General features: G+C 52.2%; 1 protein-coding gene across 1 annotated transcript in view; it reads left to right on the forward strand.

Annotated features, from left to right (window-relative positions):
* Nucleotides 1–13,235: 13,235 nt before the first annotated feature.
* The window catches only part of LOC132394953 (tonsoku-like protein), a 10,957-nt gene continuing 3,741 nt past the window's right edge, over nucleotides 13,236–20,451 (forward strand). The window contains exon 1 of the mRNA XM_059971300.1: nucleotides 13,236–14,567. Within this exon, the coding sequence (XP_059827283.1) occupies nucleotides 14,504–14,567 (64 nt within the window). The 5' untranslated portion in view covers nucleotides 13,236–14,503. The remainder of the gene's footprint in view (nucleotides 14,568–20,451) is intronic.

The raw sequence follows: 20,451 nt of genomic DNA on the forward strand, positions 1-20,451 counted from the left end.
TAAAGGGGGGAAGATTTTAAAAGGGTACAGCCTTAAACAGTGGGCAGCGGAGTGAGCTGGGAGCAGACTCAACGGGCTCGGGTGGAAGCGGGCGAGGCAAGGTAGGTTTAGGTTGAGTGTGAGGGCAGCTTGTTGTTCTCGGTGTCGGATGTGGGAGGTCCTGGAGTCTCCTAGCCTCCTGTAAGTCCACATCTGCGCCAGGTGCACCGAGCTTCAGCTCCTAAGGGACCGTGTTAGGGAACTGGAGTTGCAACTCGATGACCTTCGCCTGGTCAGGGAGAGCGAGGAGGTGATAGAGAGGAGTTACAGGCAGGTGGTCACACCGGGGCCACGGGAGATGGACAAGTGGGTCACAGTCAGGAGAGGGAAGGGGAAGAGTCAGGTACTAGAGAGTACCCCTGTGGCTGTACCCCTTGACAATAAGTACTCCTGTTTGAGTACTGTTGGGGGGACAGTCTACCTGGGGGAAGTAACAGTGGCCGTGCCTCTGGCACAGAGTCCGGCCCTGTAGCTCAGAAGGGTAGGGAAAGGAAGAGGAAGGCAGTAGGTAGGAAAAGAGAAGAGGTCCTGAGAGGAGAATATAGGGAGTTAAGAAGGGAGTTGAGAAGAAGGACCACAAAGGTAGTAATTTCAGGATTACTGCCTGTGCCACGCGACAGTGAGAGTAGGAATGGAATGAGGTGGAGGATAAATGTGTGGCTGAGGGATTGGAGCAGGGGGCAGGGATTCAAGTTTCTGGAACATTGGGACCTCTTTTGGGGCAGGTGTGACCTGTACAAAAACGATGGGTTACACTTGAATCCTAGGGGGACCAATATCCTGGCGGGGAGATTTGCTAAGGTTACTGGGGAGACTTTAAACTAGAATGGTTGGGGGCTGGGAATCAATTTGAAGAGACTAGGGGAGAGGAGGTTAGTTCACAAATAGAGAAAGCTAATAGACAGTGTGTGAGGGAGGATAGGCAGGGGATAGAGAAGGGGAGCGCTCAGACCGAAGATGTAGGGGAGAAGGAAGAAAAAGATAATAAAGTTGTTTGCACCTTTAGGGATAAACAGAGAGGAATAGGTGGAAAGTTTCTTAAATGCATCTATTTTAATGCTAGGAGCATTGTAAGAAAGGTGGATGAGCGTAGAGCATGGATTGATAACTGGAAATATCATGTTGTAGCTATTAGTGAAACGTGGTTGCAGGAGGGGTGTGATTGGCAACTAAATATTCCTGGATTTTGTTGCTTCAGGTGTGATAGAATCGGAGAGACAAGAGGGGGAGGTGTTGTGTTGCTTGTCAGAGAAAATATTACAGCAGTGCTTTGGTAGGATAGATTAGGGGGCTCATCTAGGGGAACTATTTGGGTATTTTGACTATTTAACTGAGGAATGGGAAAGGTGTAGTAACACTTATAGGGGTGTATTATAGACCACCTAATGGGGAGTGAGAATTGGAGGAGCAAATTTGTAAGGAGATAGCAGATATTTATAGTAAGCACAAGGTTGTGATTGTCAGAGATTTTAATTCTATACATAGACTGGGAAGACCGTTCTGTAAAGGACTGGATGGTTTGGAGTTTGTAAAATGTGTGCAGGATAGTTTTTTGCAGCAATACATAGAGGTACCAACTAGAGAAGGGACAGTGTTGGATCTCCTTTTAGGGAATGAGATAGGTCAGGTGACGGAGGTATGTGTTGGGGAGCACTTCAGGTCCAGTGATCACAAAGCCATTAGTTTCAATATAATTATGGAGAAGGATAGGACTGGACACAGGGTTGAGATTTTTGATTAGACAAAGACTAACTTGAGGAGATGTGAAAGGATTTAGAAGGAGTGGATTGGAACAATTTGTTTTATGGGAAGGATGTAATAGAGAAATGGAGGTCATTTAAAGGTGAAATTGATGATACAAAATCTTTATGTTCCTGTTAGGTTGAAAGGAAAGGTTAAAAGTTTGAGAGAGCCATGGTTTTCAAGGGATATTGGAAACTTGGTTAGGAAAAAGAGAGATATCTACAATAAATATAGGCAGCATGGAGTGAATGAGGTGCTTGAGGAATATAAAGAATGTAAAAAGAATCTTGAGAAAGAAATCACAAAAGCTAAAAGAAGATACGAGGTTGCTTTGGCAAGTAAGGTGAAAATAAATCCAAAGGGTTTCTACAGTTATATTAATAGCAAAAGGATAGTGAGGGATAAAATTGGTCCCTTGGAGAATCTGCGTGGACAGCTATGTGTGGAGCCAAATGAGATGGGGGAGATTTTGAACAATTTCTTTTCTTCAGTATTCACTAAGGAGAAGGATATTGAATTGTGTAAGGTAAGGGAAACAAGTAGGGTAGGTATGGAAACTATGACGATTAAAGAAGAGGAACTACTGGCGCTTTTAAAGAATATAAAAGTGGATAAATCTCCGAGTCCTGACAGGATATTCCCTAGGACCTTGAGAGAAGTTAGTGTAGAAATAGCAGGGGCTCTGACAGAAATATTTCAAATGCCATTAGAAATGGGGATGGTGCCGGAGGATTGGCGTATTGCTCATGTGGTTCCATTGTTTAAAAAGGGTTCTAAAAGTAAACCTAGCAATTATTGGCCTGTAAGTTTGATGTCAGTGGTGGGTAAATTAATGGAAAGTATCCTTAGAGATGGTATATAATTATCTGGATAGACAGGGTCTGATTAGGAACAGTCAACATGGATTTGTACATGGAAGGTCATGTTTGACAAATCTTATTGAATTTTTTTTGAAGAGGTTATTAGGAAAGTTGATGAGGGTAAAGCAGTGGATGTTGTCTATATGGACTTCAGTAAGGCCTTTGACAAGGTTCTGCACGGAAGGTTAGTTAGGAAGGTTCAATCATTACGTATTAATATTGAAGTAGTAAAATGGATTCAACAGTGGCTGGATGGGAGATGCCAGAGAGTAGTGGTGGATAACTGTTTGTCAGGTTGGAGGCCGGTGACTAGTGGTGTGCCTCAGGGATCTGTACTAGGTCCTGTGTTGTTTGTCATATACATTAATGATCTGGATGATGGGGTGGTAAATTAGATTAGTAAGTATGCAGATGATACAAAGATAGGTGGCGTTGTGGAGAATGAAGTAGGTTTTCAAAGCTTGCAGAGAGATTTAGGCCAGTTAGAAGAGTGGGCTGAAAGATGGCAGATGGAGTTTAATGCTGATAAGTGTGAGGTGCTACATTTTGGTAGGAATAATCCAAATAGAACATACATGGTAAATGGTAGGGCATTGAAGAATGCAGTAGAACAGAGTGATCTAGGAATAATGGTGCATAGTTCCCTGAAGGTGGAATCTCATGGATAGGGTGGTGAAGAAAGTTTTTGGTATGCTGGCCTTTGTAAATCAGGGCATTGAGTACAGAAGTTGGGATGTAATGTTAAAATTGTACAAGGCATTGCTGAGGCCAAATTTTGAGTATTGTGTACAGTTCTGGTCACCGAATTATAGGAAAGTTATCAACAAAATAGAGAGAGTACAGAGGAGATTTACTAGAATGTTACCTGGGTTTCAGCACCTAAGTTACAGAGAAAGGTTGAACAAGTTAGGTCTTTATTCTTTGGAGCGTAGAAGGCTGAGGGGGAACTTGATAGAGGTATTTAAAATTATGAGGGGGATAGATAGAGTTGACGTGGATAGGCTTTTTCCATTGAGAGTAGGGGAGATTCAAACAATAGGACAGGAGTTGAGAGTAAAGGGGCAAAAGTTTAGGGGGTAACAGGAGGGGGAACTTCTTTACTCAGAGAGTGGTAGCTGTGTGGAACGAGCTTCCAGTAGAAGTGGGAGAGGCAGGTTTGATATTGCCATTAAAATAAAATTGGATAGGTATATGGACAGGAAAGGAATGGAGGGTTATGGGCTGAGTGCAAGTCGGTGGGACTAGGTGAGAGTATGTGTTCAGCACGGACTAGAAGGGCCAAGATGGCTTGTTTCCATGCTGTAGTTGTTATATGGTTATAAATGCCACCTTTATGTCTGCTGATGATACAACCATTGTTGGCAGATGGAGACAAGATGGCGTACAGGAACAAGATATATAAGCTAGTGGAGTGGTGCCGCAGCAACAACTTGGAACTCGACATTAGAAAGACCAAAGAGCTGATAGTGAACTTCAGGAGGGGTAAGACAAGGGAACGCATACCAATCCTCCTAGAGGAATCAGAAGTGGAGGGAGTGAGCAACCTCAAGTTCCTGGGTGCACTGTCTCTGAGGATCTAACCCGGTCCCAACATATCAATGCAGCTACAAAGAAGGCAAGACAGCGGCTATCTTTCATTTGGATTTTGAAGAAATCCTAATGGCTGAACGATGGTTGTAGTTGGGAGCTAAATGTCCCAGGTTACCAGTTATATCGGAGGGGTAGGAAGATCAGCAGAGGGGGTGGCGTGGCTATGGTAAAGAATGCCATCAGATCAGTGGAAAGATGTGACATAGGATCGGAAGATGTTGAATCCCTGTGGGTTGAGTCAAGAAACTGGAAGGGTGAAAGGACCCCAATGGCAGTTATATACAGGCCTCCCAACAGTAGCAAGGAGGTGGACCACAGGTTTCAACAGGAAATAGAAAAGGCAGGTCAAAAGGGCAATGTTATGATAGTCATGGGAAATTTCAATATGCAGGTTGCTTGGGAAAATCGGGTTGGTAATGGATCTCAAGAGAGTGAGTTTGTTGAATGCCTTTGAGAAAGCTTTTTAGAGCAGTTTGTCATTGAGCCTACCAGGGGATCAGATTGAGTGTTATGTACTGAATCAGAGGTGATCTGGGAGCTTAAGGTAAAAGAACCCTTAGGAGCCAATGATCACAATATGATTGAATTCAACTTGAAATCTGATAGAGAGAAAGTAAAGTCTGATGTAGCAGTATTTCAGTGGAGTAAAGAAAATTACAGTGGTATGAGAGAGAGGAGTTGGCCAAAGTAAATTGGAAGGAGATGCTGGCAGGATGACAGCAGAACAGAAATGGCGTGAGTTTCTGGAAAAAAACGAGGAAGGTGCAGGATAGATGTAGTCCAAAAACAAACAAACACCCAAATGGCAAAATAGTACAACTGTGGCTGTCAAAGAAGTCAAAGCTAACATGAAAGCAAAAGAGAGGGCTTACAACAAGGCAAAAATTAGTGGGAAGACAGAGGATTGGGAAGCTTTTAAACTCTACAGAAGGCAACTAAAAGATTTATTGGGAAGGAAAAATGAAATATGAAAGCTAGCTAGCAAGCAATATCAAAGTGGATAGTAAAAGATTTTTCAAGTATGTAAAAAATACAAAAGAGATGAGAGTAGATATCGGACCGCTAGAAAATGAGGCCAGGGAAATAGTAACAGGGGACAAGGAGATGGCTGATGAACTAAATGAGTATTTTGCATCAGTCTTCACTGTGGAAGACAGGAGCAGTGTGCCAAATGTTAAAGGGTGTGAGGGAAGAGAAGTGGATGCAGTTACTGTTACAAGGGAGAAAGTGCTCAAAATGCTGAAAGACCCAAGGGTACAGAAGTCACCCCGGAACTTTGGAGTCTTTGTACAGAACACCCTAAAGGTTTAACCCCCAGGTTGAGTTGGTGGTGAGGAAGGCAAATGCTATGTTAGCATTCATTTGAAGAGGTCTAGCATTCAAGAGCAGGGATGTGATGCTGAGGCTTTATAAGGCACTGGTGAGGCCTCACCTTGAGTATAGTGAACAGATTTGGGTTCCTCGTCTGACAAAAGATGTGTTGGCATTGGAGAGGGTCCAGAGGAGATTCACAAGGATGATTCCAGGAATGAAAGTTATCATATGAAGAATGATTGATGGCTCTGGGTCTGTACTTGCTGGAATTTAGAAGGATGAGGGGGGATCTCATTGAAACCTTTCGAATACTGAAAGGCCGAGTTGGAGTAGATGTGGAAAGGATGTTTAACTCTTGGTTTGACTAGCAGTTTAATATAGGGGATGATAGCCCTCTCTGGCCTGGTCAAACTTAAGAAATCTCGTTTGTGTGGATGCTACGTGGATCCCATTACAAATCAGTACCACAAAATAACAAACAGTACACAATATGCAATTAAACGATTGAGCTTTATAATTCTTAATTATCGTTAATAAAGAAACAAAAAAAAAGAAAAAGGGCCCATTCTCGTGAAACAGTCCAATGTGCAACGTTGGAGCTCACTGATAAGCCGTTTGTCCACCATCGACCTTCTCCGATCGTCACTGACCTTCGGACCCTCGCTCCAAGTCCACTCTGTCCGGCGGTCTGCCAACTCTCTCCATTCGCATCTTCCCTCCTCATCTCTCCCCGGCAAGACTGCGAATTCCCGGCTCCTAGATACGCAAGAAAGAACAACATCCCATTCATTGGCTATCATGCCCCGTTATCTCTAGTCATAACCCAAACATTGCCATTACAGAGAAGCCATTAACTCAGCAGTGGAACATTACAGAGAAGTCATTACATTAGCAGTGAAACCTTACAGTGCGTTATGCTCTCCCCCAGCCACATTTAGTCATATCCTCATGATGTTGAGATAATTCGCCAACTCTTCCTGCAAAGTCGAACTCAGGGGTAAATGACAGTGACATAGTTCCCCAACACAGTAGGGGTCACACTCTGTTCCCCGATGCTACGTAGGCCACCCTATCCAGTGGTCTCCTGATTCTCTGAGACCTCCACACCCTCTCACCTAACTCTTCAGGTTCAGACACTACTGGGGAGACCTTCGGTCCACCTGGTGAGGTCTCCCATGTCTATCACTCGTGCCTACCTGCAACTTGGAGCCCTCTGGCCCGTGGCTAAACCCCACTTCCTCCCCTGCAGAGTCCAGCTGCAACGCAGTGGGAGAAGGGTCGGAGGTGGAGTTAAGATGGCGCTAAATGGCGACTCCTTTGCTTGCATCTTCGAAAACAGCTCTTTTTCCATCTTTAATACCTTTATTTTTCCCTTTCAGGGTTCTTTAGAAGACCCTGACCTGGGGTTACATGCAGACTTTGGTTCCTTGTTGGAATGGGACCCATTCTTGGGGTTTCAGGGCTGGCTGTCGTTCAGCGCGCCAAGGGGTAGGCCTGAGAGGCGGCCTAGTGTTTGGAGGCCTAAGATCTTGGGGCTCCGGAGACAGGTGGATCGAGGGTCAGTGTCAGGGCAGGAGACGTTGGGGAGGCCGGAAAATCTTTTGCTGTGGGCCCAAAGGCCTGAGATCTTTGCAATCTTTGGGCACAGAGCTCCTAAAAAGTGACGAAACGGACTTTTTAACATCATAAACCAGTGGGTTGTTGTTATGTCTCCCGCTCGCTGTAAAAATGGGGGACACCTCCCTCTCCTTTATTCGGGAGAGAGAGAACCCATGGGTTGTCGAATGACGGATGAATTGTGGTAGTCTTTGGGGTGACTGCAAGGTCTGCGTCTTTGCTATCGCCCGGCTCATACTTGTGCCCGTTAACAGATGCACTTTTTGATTTGCTGGTGGAGGGAAGGGGGATTGTTGATCGTCGCTGCTTACACATGAGGGGGAGCTGGGGGGGGTTCCCACGTTTAACTGTTATTCATTCTTTGGGGCACCTCTCTGTTTTTGTGGATGTTTTATGAAGAAAGAACATTTCAGGATGTATGTTGTATACATTTCTCTGACATTAAGTTGAACCTTTGACTCAATGGGGAGTTAGCAAAAGGCAGCATATACCAAACATCCTGGCCCTAATCCGCCAACAACGCTGCCACCCACCCATGGCCTGCGGCATCCAGATTCACCCAGGTCAGGATGCGAGTCAGGGGGTTGTTGTCCGTCCTCACCTCAAACTGGGCCCCGTAGAGGTAATCACTCAGCTTATCCACCACCACCCATTTCAACGCCAGAAATTCCAACTTGTGCGTGGGATAACCTCTCTCGGAGGGCGACAGACTCCAGCCAACAAACACCACAGTCCTCAGCCCAGTGCCCTGATCCTGATACAGGACGCCACTAAACCCTCTAAGCTGGCATCTGCGTGCAGTACATACGGAAACCGGGGTTCGGCAAAGGCCAGCACTGGCGCCTGGGTCAGCAGATCCTTCAGCCACTGAAAGGCCTCCTCACATTTTACATCCCACCTCAGTCCAAAGGGCTAAGATGCTCACCACCCTCCTGTCCTTCTTCACCTAAGGGAGGGTAACCACACAGAAGCTGATTCAACGGGTGACTCACTTTCAAGTAGCCTTTCATGAAACTCCAATAGTAACCATGGAACCTGAGAATCAAGCGCAGAGGGCTCACAGTCTGGGGGCGTGGCCGAGGTAACCGCCTCAATCTTAGCCAGGTCTGTAGTTACTCCATTCTGTGAAACTATGTGCCCAACAAAGTTCACAGATGCTTGGCAGAACTGGCACTTGTCCCAGGAAAGTTTTAACCCTTCAGCTTTCAGGGCCGAGCACCTTCAGCAGCCTCGCTTCATGTTCCTCCCAGGTGGGTCCAAACACTGTGAGGTCATCCAGATACACCAATATCTCAAGCAAGTTCATATCCCCCACAGTCTTCTCCATGACCCATTGGAAGGTTGCAGGAGCTCCTGAGATTCCCTGGGGCATCCTTTCGAACTGGAGGAATTCCAGGGGACATATAAATGCCATCTCTTCTTTGCCGGCCTCACTCATGGGGATCTGGTAATATCCACTCCTCAAATCCAGCACACTGAACCACTTCACACCACTCAGACAGGCCAGCACCCTCGACCCTCGGGACCGAATACTGGTCTGTTCAGGGTCCCATAGCCCACACACATGCGTACCTTCCCGTTGTTCTTCTTCTGGGCCACTACTATTGGAGACGCATAGGGGCTTCGGGACTCAGTGATGATCCCAGCCTCCTTCAACTTACCTGAATGCTGCCCAACGTCCTCCACCTCTGCAGGGGCCAGTCACTGTGACCCTTCTCTGAACGGGTTATCCTCGGTCACCCGGATAGTGTGATGCGTGCCCTTGGAACAACCCACGTCAAACTCGTCAGTGGAAAAGACACCTCCCAGCTTCAACATCTTCCCTCCCAACCTCCTCTTCCAGCCCGCAGGAACTGGGGAGTCCCCGAAATTGAATGACTCAGCGGTCAACTTTCCCTCTTTATTCAAGAGCTTCTCCCCGGCTTGTCTCACAGGGACACTGGACATTACCGTCACCGGGAACAAATGTGCCAGAGGCGTCCCCAACTTGAAGGTGACCTCCCTCTTCGTAGTGTTCCTGACGATCACTACCATCCTGCTTACCTGTACAACCAGGGCCTCTTGCAGTTCGAGACTCGCCAGTACTCCAGTAGTAAATCCCAACTCCCCCTCATGGTTTTCTGGAGCATCCACTAAGAGGGCTTTGCCCTCCGGGAAATTGGGGGTCCCCATCACTCTCGCTACTTCCCCGGGCCGTACCACCATTGGCTTCGACTGGGTGAACCACACAGACTCTCGGTTAAATTCGGTGTCGGGCCCAATGCTGTCACACACTTCCTCAAAAGCAGCTCAAAACCCCGGGTGCACGGACAATGTTCCCAGAAATCTCTCTCCAGCCTTCTCCTTGCAGGCCCCCATGAGCCTCCTGACAAGAGGGGTGTTGGTCCCCACCGGAATTGAAACACCACCCTTCTCAACAGGGTCCGGGCAAACCAGCACCAATGTATCGAGGACCTCAGACAGTCCCACATCGGCCTCTGAGAACTCCAGTTTCACTGACAGATAACCGTTAATCAGCAGCACTAAGCCCCCAGGTCTCCAGTGCACTGAATGGTGTCAATGGTAAATGCTTCATAAGCCGGTTGTAAGACGAATGGTTCAGCAACATGACCTGTGACCTGGTGTCGAGTATGGCTTTAGCATAAATACCCTCTATCTGTAGTGACACACTGGAGCTTGGTCCCACTGTGCCTTCAGGAATTGGGCCTTTTGCTTTCGGGAGTTCCCTGGTACATTGCCGGGAACGTGTTCCCACAGAGACACCAGGCCGTTCCCTCACTGGGTCTCCTTTAGGCTTTCCCAACGACTCTCCCTGCAGAGGTATCCGGGGGCTCACTCTCCTGGGGTGACACCTGCTGCCAGCAGCCCTCTGCATTGTTCATCCCCTTGGGGAATCTGTCCCCCCCCCCCCGTCAGCTCCATCAAAGGGGGGGGTCACACCCGCTGATAACAGACATACATATCCGCTCTCAACTCTGCCACAATCTCCTCTACCGCTCCCCAGGGCAGGCTACCTGTGGTCACTTCACCACAGGGGACCACTACCGAGGAGTGTACCCTGCTGACGGAGGCCTCCCGCGCCTCCAACGCATTCTCCTCTTCCTCTACCTCAGCGCGAGAAAAGATGGAGGGGGGAGGGGCTGTGTCTTATGAGACTGTCAGGAGACCCCAAGCAATCAGGTCCTGGGTCTGGACACCCCCGGCTATCTGGTCCATTCTTAACTGATCCACTTCAGCCGGCTGAATGAACCCTCTGTGCCGCAATCAAATTAGCTGCCTTTCAGCCAGTGCTCAATGTCGCTACAGGATACCGTAACCTGACGTCTCTCACAACATCCGCGGCCCGCCCATTCAAACTTCCAACCAATCTCCGTCACCAGAGCACTGTCACTCATCTAATAACTGAGAGGACTGCTCCGCCAAGTCTCACACTCCTCTTCCCTTTGGGGTGGGCGTTATTCCAGCGAATAGGCGGAGTCTACCATAGCTAGGACTTCCAACCTGATTTTTCCATTTATTCACCAGAGGTAAGGTCGGATACTAACTCAGAATTCTCTCTCTTCACCGGGGGACGTGGACCAATTAGACATTCCAAATCTGACCACACCCTCCCCTCACTCCTCAGAAACGATAGAACCCTGTCTTTGATATCTCCGCCCCCAGCTACTGCCACGTCAGCGCTGGTCTATGTTAAAACGACTGCTGCGCCCGCCATTTTATCAAACCTCCGCCCACAATCGCAACTTCAAGAGTACTTAACAGGTGAATTAACAATTCCTCTGGAGTACAAATATCTACTCTCCTCGGGGTAATCACGCAGCATCCAAGAGTATCAATCCCAGATGAGCCCTCATCATTGTAACTCTTGGTTCAGCTAGCAGCTTAATACAGGGGATGATAGCCCCCTCTGGCCTGGTCAAATGTAAAGTGGATGCTGCGCGATGTGTCCCCTGTTACAAATCAGTACCACAAAATAACAAACAGTACACAATATACGAGTAAACGATTGAATGTTATAATTCTTAATTTGACTATATGGATAGTAAAGAAAACAAAAAGAAGAAAAAGGGCCCGTTCTCATGAAACAGTCCAATGTGCAACGTTTGTGGGCTGAAAGGCCTTTATTGTGCTGTAGGTGTTCTATCTTTCTATGTTACTTATTTAATTTAACCATTTAACCATATTTAATTTACGCTACTTATTTTAACTTAACTATTTAATATACAGTCGACCCTCCTTATCTGCGAGGGATTGGTTCCGGGACCCCTCGTGGATACTAAAATTCGTGGATGCTCAAGTCACTTATTTAACGTGTCTCAAAGCGGTGGACATTAGGACCCAGCGGAACCCCAGACCTTATTTAACCTGGCTCAGTGCGGTGGACATTAGGATCCAGCGGAACCCCAGACCCTATTTAACCTGTCTCAAAGCGGTGGATATTAGGACCCAGCGGAACCCCAGACCCTATTTAACGTGTCTCAGTGCGGTGGACATTAGGACCCAGCGGAACCCCAGACCTTATTTAACGTGTCTCAAAGCGGTGGACATTAGGACCCAGCGGAACCCCAGACCCTATTTAACGTGTCTCAGTGCAGTGGGCATTTGACCCAGCGGAACCCCAGACCTTATTTAACTTGTCTCAAAGCGGTGGACATTAGGACCCAGCGGAACCCCAGACCTTATTTAACCTGTCTCAGTGCGGTGGACATTAGGACCCAGCGGAACCCCAGACCCTATTTAACGTGTCTCAGTGCAGTGGACATTAGGACCCAGCGGAACCCCAGACCTTATTTAACCTGTCTCAGTGCGGTGGACATTAGGACCCAGCGGAACCCCAGACCCTATTTAACGTGTCTCAGTGCGGTGGACATTAGGACCCAGCGGAACCCCAGACCTTATTTAACGTGTCTCAGTGCGGTGGACATTAGGACCCAGCGGAACCCCAGACCTTATTTAACGTGTCTCAGTGCGGTGGACATTAGGACCCAGCGGAACCCCAGACCCTATTTAACGTGTCTCAGTGCGGTGGACATTAGGACCCAGCGGAACCCCAGACCTTATTTAACGTGTCTCAGTGCGGTGGACATTAGGACCCAGCGGAACCCCAGACCCTATTTAACCTGTCTCAGTGCGGTGGACATTAGGACCCAGCGGAATCCCAGACCTTATTTAACGTGTCTCAGTGCGGTGGACATTAGGACCCAGCGGAACCCCAGACCCTATTTAACGTGTCTCAGTGCGGTGGACATTAGGACCCAGCGGAACCCCAGACCCTATTTAACCTGTCTCAGTGCGGTGGACATTAGGACCCAGCGGAATCCCAGACCTTATTTAACGTGTCTCAGTGCGGTGGACATTAGGACCCAGCGGAACCCCAGACCCTATTTAACCTGTCTCAGTGCGGTGGACATTAGGACCCAGCGGAACCCCAGACCCTATTTAACCTGTCTCAGTGCGGTGGACATTAGGACCCAGCGGAACCCCAGACCCTATTTAACCTGTCTCAGTGCGGTGGACATTAGGACCCAGCGGAACCCCAGACCTTATTTAACGTGTCTCAGTGCGGTGGACATTTGACCCAGCGGAACCCCAGACCTTATTTAATGTGTCTCAGTGCGGTGGACATTTGACCCAGCGGAACCCCAGACCCTATTTAACCTGTCTCAGTGCGGTGGACATTTGACCCAGCGGTAGTTGTCTAAATCCGCAGTGTTTCTGTTCACGAAAATAATCACGATCACGACTGAGAATAAAGTGGAAGTAATAAAGCGATCAGAAAGAAGTGAAACGCCATCGGTCATTGGAAAAGCGTTAGGCTGCAGTCGGTCAAGGTTCGGAACAATTTTGAAGGATAAAGTGAGAAAGGCCCTGCCCCGATGAAAGCTACAATTATTACTAAGCCACGCAGTGGTTTAATTATTGGGTTTTGGGGTTTTGACCCTCCACATCACTCCGACACGGTGGAGAGCACACTCGATAGCGATCTGTCACTGGATCAAACTCGGGAACTTCCCGAGCGCGGCGCTGAAACACGTTCTTAAGTGTTTTATATGCATTGAAAGGTAAAATATGTACTATATACGAAAGCAAACGTTTGACTAACTGACCCTAAATCACACCGGATGTACCTGTTCCGACTTACTTAGTAAGAGAACCTGCGATTTTTTTTACCCTGGCCCACAATAACCCACGCACATCCTCCCGTCTACACTGCATATATCATCACAGTAATTGTTTTTTCTATATTTATCATATATTGCATTTGCTGCGGCAAGATTAACAAATTTCACGACACATGCCAGTGTGTTTAAGCTGATTCTGACTCCCTGATAATAAACCCACTCCTGCTTGTTTTTCACCTCCTCCCTGGGGAAAAGACAATCTGCTTTTACCATGTCAATGCCCCCATATCTGAAAGATTTACTTCCACTTGGTCTGTTTCCTGAACTGCAGGGAATAAAGACTTCCTGACATAATCTCTCCTGGTAACTCAGTCTCCGCAACCTCGCGGTGAATCTTTTCTGCACCGTCTAGTTCCATAACATCTTTGCTATGACAGGGTGACGAAAGTTGTCACAGTAGCCCCGGTGTGGCAATTCATCTGTCAGCCTAACCCTCAGTTTGCATAAATTGACCCACAACCTCGCCCAGTGGTCACTCCAGCCACCCACCGGCTCCCATGCCGAATGTCCCAGACACCGTAAGGCATTGTTCTGCCTTCTCCCCATAAACCCTTTGACAGACACACTAACTTATCAAGAAATATACACAATTGCTTAGCCTCCACAGTCGTCTTATCAATGAATTCCACAGATTCACCATCTCTGGCACAAAAAAAATCATCCTCATCTCTGTTAAAGTCATAGAATAGTATAGTACGGGGAAAGGGTCTTCGGCCCCGAACCATTTACACTGCGGACTCCCATCGACCCGGACAATACCCCTCCCATCCATTCAAACTTCTCCAAAAACTTGAAATCGAGAACTTGTTGTGAATTAACGTCCCTCTAATCTGAGGCTGCACCCTCGCGACGGAGACTCTCTCGTTAAGGGAAACATCCTCCCCACATCCTCTCTATTTCGCCCTTTCAATGTTCCGTAAGTTTCAATGAGATCCCCCCACGTTCCTCTGAACTCCATCCAGCAAGGACAGTGCCAGAGTCGACCCCTCCCGAGTATGTCCTCCTCCGGAATCACCAGCCGGGTCAGCCCCCCGAGGATCGGCCACCCTCTAACCCCGCCCACCCGCTTTCTCCGCTGTCCCGGGAGATCCGTCGCCGTGCCCGCACCTCTGCATTCTCCCTCCCTCCCCGGATTCGCGTCAGCTTTGGGCTGCGGGGATGGAGGATATGGCCCAGGATCCCGCGACTGTCGGGGAAACACCGCCAACGGTCCGTTTACAGGGTGAGTGCGAGCGGCGGGGAGGGCAGGTGAGGGGCGCGCACCGGGGGGCGGCCTGGTCTTTCATGGGCCGGGGTCCTGAGCTTTGCACCCTGTCCCGACTCGGGACACCGGTTGTTGGGCGGGAAACATATGTTTTTAAACTTTCACTTTCGGTTTCCCAAGAACTGAGTCCTCACAGGGCGAGTATACGGGCGACTTCCAGCCGCACCCTGCCCGTGTGTGTAAACCCCTACCTCTCCGAGACCCTCGTCAAATCTGTAACCCCCTCGCTCCCCTGGACCTTCGCCATCTCTGTAACCCCCTCCCCGACTTCACTCAGCATATCGGTGTATCCTCCCTCCCTGTCTCTGTAACCCTCTCCCTCCCCGACTTCACTCAGCATATCGGTGTATCCTCCCTCCCTGTCTCTGTAACCCTCTCCCTCCCCGACTTCACTCAGCATATCGGTGTATCCTCCCTCCCTGTCTCTGTAACCCTCTCCCTCCCCGACTTCACTCAGCATATCGGTGTAACCCCCTCCCTGTCTCTGTAACCCTCTCCCTCCCCGACTTCACTCAGCATATCGCTGTATCCTCCCTCCCTGTCTCTGTAACCCTCTCCCTCCCCGACTTCACTCAGCATATCGGTGTATCCTCCCTCCCTGTCTCTGTAACCCTCTCCCTCCCCGACTTCACTCAGCATATCGCTGTATCCTCCCTCCCTGTCTCTGTAACCCTCTCCCTCCCCGACTTCACTCAGCATATCCGTGTATCCTCCCTCCCTGTCTCTGTAACCCTCTCCCTCCCCGACTTCACTCAGCATATCGGTGTATCCTCCCTCCCCTACATCCCTCCCTGTCTCTGTAAACCTCTCCCTCCCCGACTTCACTCAGCATATCCGTGTATCCTCCCTCCCTGTCTCTGTAAACCTCTCCCTCCCCGACTTCACTCAGCATATCCGTGTATCCTCCCTCCCTGTCTCTGTAACCCTCTCCCTCCCCGACTTCACTCAGCATATCCGTGTATCCTCCCTCCCCTACATCCCTCCCTGTCTCTATAACCCTCTCCCTCCCCGACTTCACTCAGCATATCGGTGTGTCCTCCCTCCCCTACATCCCTCCCTGTCTCGGTAACCCTCTCCCTCCCCGACTTCACTCAGCATATCGGTGTATCCTCCCTCCCCTCATCCCTCCCTGTCTCTGTAACCCTCTCCCTCCCCGACTTCACTCAGCATATTGGTGTATCCTCCCTCCCCTACATCCCTCCTGTCTCTGTATACCCCCCTCCCCACGTCCCACCCCTCTGTTAACCCCCCTCTCCCCCCACGTCCCACCCGTCTCTGTAACCCCCCTCTACCCACATCCCACCCGTCTCTGTTAACCCACTCTCCCCACGTCCCACCCGTCTCTGTAACCTCCCCATCTCCCTACGTCCCTCCCGTCTCAGTAAACCCCCTCTCCCCACGTCCCACCCGTCTCTGTAACCCCCCCTCTCCCCATGTCCCACCAGTCTCTGAAAACCCCCCTCTCTCCCCACGTCCCACCCATCTCTGTAAACCCCCCCTCCCCACTTCCCCCCATCTCTGTAACCCCCCCTCTCCCCACGTCCCACCCGTCTCTGTAACCCCCTCTCTCCCCACATCCCACCCATCTCTATAACCCCCCCTCTCCCCACGTCACTCCCGTCTCTGTAACCCCCCTCTCTCCCCATGACCCTCCCCTCTGTAACCCCCTCTCTCCCCACGTCCCTCCCGTCTCTGTAACCCTCCTCTCTCCCTACGTCCCACCCGTCTCTGTAACCCCCCTCCCCACATCCCTCCTGTCTCTGTAACCCCCCTCTCCACGTCCCTCCCGTCTTTGTAACCCCCCCTCTCCCCACGTCCCTCCCGTCTCTGTAACCCCCCCTCTCTCCCCACGTCCCTCCCGTCTCTGTAAACCCCCTCTCCCCACATCCCACCTGTCTCTGTAACCCCCCCTCTCTCCCCACGTCCCACCCGTCTCTGTAACCCCCCCCCTCCCCATGTCCCTCCCATCTCTGTAACCCCCTCTCTCCCCACGTCCCACCCGTCTCTGTAACCCCCCTCTCTCCCCACGTCCCTCCCGTCTCTGTAACCCCCTCTCTCCCCACGTCCCACCCATCTCTGTAACCCCCCCCTCCCCATGTCCCTCCCATCTCTGTAACTCCCCTCCCCACGTCCCTCCCGTCTCTGTAACCCCCAATCTCTCCCCACGTCCCACCCATCTCTGTAACCCCCCCTCCCCACGTCCCTCCCGTCTCTGTAACCCCCTCTCTCCCCACGTCCCTCCCGTCTCTGTAACCCCCTCTCTCCCCACGACCCTCCCGTCTCTGTAAACCCCTCACTCCCCACGTCCCACCTGTCTCTGTAACCCCCCTCTCTCCCTACATCCCTCCTGTCTCTGTAACCCCCCCTCTCCCCACGTCCCACCCATCTCTGTAACCCCCTCTCTCCCCACGACCCTCCCGTCTTTGTAACCCCCTCTCTCCCCACGTCCCTCCCATCTCTGTAACCCCCCCTCTCCCCACGTCCCTCCTGTCTCTGTAACCTCCTCTCTCCCCACGTCCCTCCCATTTCTGAAACCCCCCCTCTCCCCACGTCCCTCCCGTCTTTGTAACCCCCTCTCTCCCCACGTCCCTCCCGTCTTTGTAACCCCCTCTCTCCACACGTCCCTCCCGTCTTTGTAACCCCCTCTCTCCCCACGTCCCTCCCGTCTTTGTAACCCCCTCTCTCCCCACGTCCCTCCCGTCTTTGTAACCCCCTCTCTCCCCACGTCCCTCCCGTCTCTGTAACCCCCCTCTCTCCCCACGTCCCTCCCATTTCTGAAACCCCCCCCCCATCTTGCTCCCATCTCTGTAACTCCCCTCCCCACGTCCCTCCCGTCTCTGTAACCCCCAATCTCTCCCCACGTCCCTCCCGTCTCTGTAACCCCCCTCTCCCCACGTCCCACCTGTCTCTGTAACCCCCCTCTCCCCACGTCCCACCCGTCTCTGTAACCCCCCTCTCTCCCCACGTCCCACCCATCTCTGTAAACCCCCCCTCCCCACTTCCCCCCATCTCTGTAACCCCCCCTCTCCCCACGTCCCTCCCGTCTCTGTAACCCCCCCTCTCTCCCCACGTCCCTCCCGTCTCTGTAACCCCCCCCTCCCCACGTCCCTCCTGTCTCTGTAACCTCCTCTCTCCCCACGTCCCTCCCATTTCTGAAACCCCCCCTCTCCCCACGTCCCTCCCGTCTCTGTAACCCCCTCTCTCCCCACGTCCCTCCCGTCTCTGTAACCCCCCCTCTCTCACCACGTCCCTCCCATCTCTGTAACTCCCCTCCCCACGTCCCTCCCGTCTCTGTAACCCCCTCTCTCCCCACGTCCCACCCATCTCTGTAACTCCCCTCCCCACGTCCCTCCCGTCTCTGTAACCCCCTCTCTCCCTACGTCCCACCTGTCTCTGTAACCCCCCTCTCCCCACGTCCCTCCCGTCTCTGTAACCCCCTCTCTCCCCACGTCCCACCCATCTCTGTAACCCCCTCTCTCCCCACGTCCCACCCGTCTCTGTAACCCCCCCCTCCACACATCCCTCCCGTCTCTGTAACCCCCCTCTCCCCACGTCCCTCCCGTCTCTGTAACCCCCTCTCTCCCCACGTCCCACCCATCTCTGTAACCCCCTCTCTCCCCACGTCCCACCCGTCTCTGTAACCCCCCCTCCACACATCCTCCCGTCTCTGAAACCCCCCCTCTCCCCTTGTCCCGTCACTGTAACCCCCCTCCCCATGACCCTCCCGTCTCTGTAACCCCCCCTCCCCATGTCCCTCCCATCTCTGTAACTCCCCTCTCCACGTCCCTCCCGTCTCTGTAACCCCCCCTCTCTCCCCACGTCCCTCCCGTCTCTGTAACCCCCCCTCTCTCCCCACGTCCCTCCCGTCTCTGTAACCCCCCCCCCTCTCCCCACGTCCCTCCCGTCTCTGTAACCCCCCTCCCCATGACCCTCCCATCTCTGTAACCCCCCTCTCCACGTCCCTCCCGTCTCTGTAACCCCCCCCTCCACGTCCCTCCCGTCTCTGTAACCCCCCTCTCCACATCCCTCCCATCTCTGTAACCCCCCTCTCCCCACGTCCCTCCCGTCTCTGTAACCCCCCCTCTCTCCCCACGTCCCTCCCATCTCTGTAACCCCCCCTCTCTCCCCACGTCCCTCCCGTCTCTGTAACCCCCCTCCCCATGTCCCTCCCATCTCTGTAACCCCCCTCTCCACGTCCCTCCCGTCTCTGTAACCCCCCTCTCCACGTCCCTCCCGTCTCTGTAACCCCCCCTCTCCACGTCCCTCCCGTCTCTGTAACCCCCCCTCTCCGCATCCCTCCCGTCTCTGTAACCCCCCTCTCCCCATGTCCCTCCCGTCTCTGTAACCCCCCCTCTCTCCCCATGACCCTCCCGTCTCTGTAACCCCCCTCCCCATGACCCTCCCGTCTCTGTAACTCCCCTCCCCACGTCCCTCCCGTCTCTGTAACCCCCTCTCTCCCCACGTCCCTCCCGTCTCTGTAACCCCCCTCCCCATGACCCTCCCGTCTCTGTAACCCCCCTCTCCCCACGTCCCACCTGTCTCTGTAACCCCCCTCCCCATGACCCTCCCATCTCTGTAACTCCCCTCCCCATGACCCTCCCGTCTCTGTAACCCCCCTCCCCACGTCCCTCCCGTCTCTGTAACCCCCCTCTCTCCCCACGTCCCTCCCGTCTCTGTAACTCCCCTCCCCACGTCCCTCCTCTCTCTGTAACCCCCCCCCCTCTCTCCCCATGACCCTCCCGTCTCTGTAACTCCCCTCCCCACGTCCCTCCTGTCTCTGTAACTCCCCTCCCCATGACCCTCCCGTCTCTGTAACCCCCCTCCCCATGACCCTCCCGTCTCTGTAACCCCCCCTCTCTCCCCATGACCCTCCCGTCTCTGTAACCCCCCTCTCCACATCACTCCTGTCTCTGTAACCCCCCTCCCCATGATCCTCCCGTCTCTGTAACCCCCCTCTCCACGTCCCTCCCGTCTCTGTAACCCCCCTCTCCACATCCCTCCTGTCTCTGTAACCCCCCTCTCCACATCCCTCCCGTCTCTGTAACTCCCCTCCCCACGTCCCTCCCGTCTCTGTAACCCCCCTCTCCACATCCCTCCTGTCTCTGTAACCCCCCTCCCCATGACCCTCCCGTCTCTGTAACTCCCCTCCCCACGTCCCTCCCGTCTCTGTAACCCCCCTCTCCACATCCCTCCTGTCTCTGTAACCCCCCCTCTCCACGTCCCTCCCGTCTCTGTAACCCCCCTCTCCACGTCCCTCCTGTCTCTGTAACTCCTCTCCCCATGACCCTCCCGTCTCTGTAACCCCCTCTCTCCCCATGACCCTCCCGTCTCTGTAACCCCCTCTCTCCCATGACCCTCCCGTCTCTGTAACCCCCTCTCTCCCCATGACCCTCCCGTCTCTGTAACCCCCCCTCTCTCCCCACGTCCCTCCCGTCTCTGTAACTCCCCTCCCCACGTCCCTCCTCTCTCTGTAACCCCCCCCCTCTCTCCCCATGTCCCTCCCGTCTCTGTAACTCCCCTCCCCACGTCCCTCCTCTCTCTGTAACCCCCCCCCTCTCTCCCCATGACCCTCCCGTCTCTGTAACCCCCCCCTCTCTCCCCACGTCCCTCCCATCTCTGTAACCCCCCCTCCCCATGACCCTCCCATCTCTGTAACCCCCCCTCTCCACGTCCCTCCCGTCTCTGTAACCCCCCCTCTCTCTCCACGTCCCTCCCGTCTCTGTAACCCCCCTCTCCACGTCCCTCCCGTCTCTGTAACCCCCCCACTCCACGTCCCTCCCGTCTCTGTAACCCCCCCTCTCTCTCCACGTCCCTCCCGTCTCTGTAACCCCCCTCTCCACGT

This window comes from Hypanus sabinus, chromosome 6 (genome assembly GCF_030144855.1).
Source record: "Hypanus sabinus isolate sHypSab1 chromosome 6, sHypSab1.hap1, whole genome shotgun sequence".
Taxonomy (NCBI): Eukaryota; Metazoa; Chordata; class Chondrichthyes; order Myliobatiformes; family Dasyatidae; genus Hypanus; species Hypanus sabinus.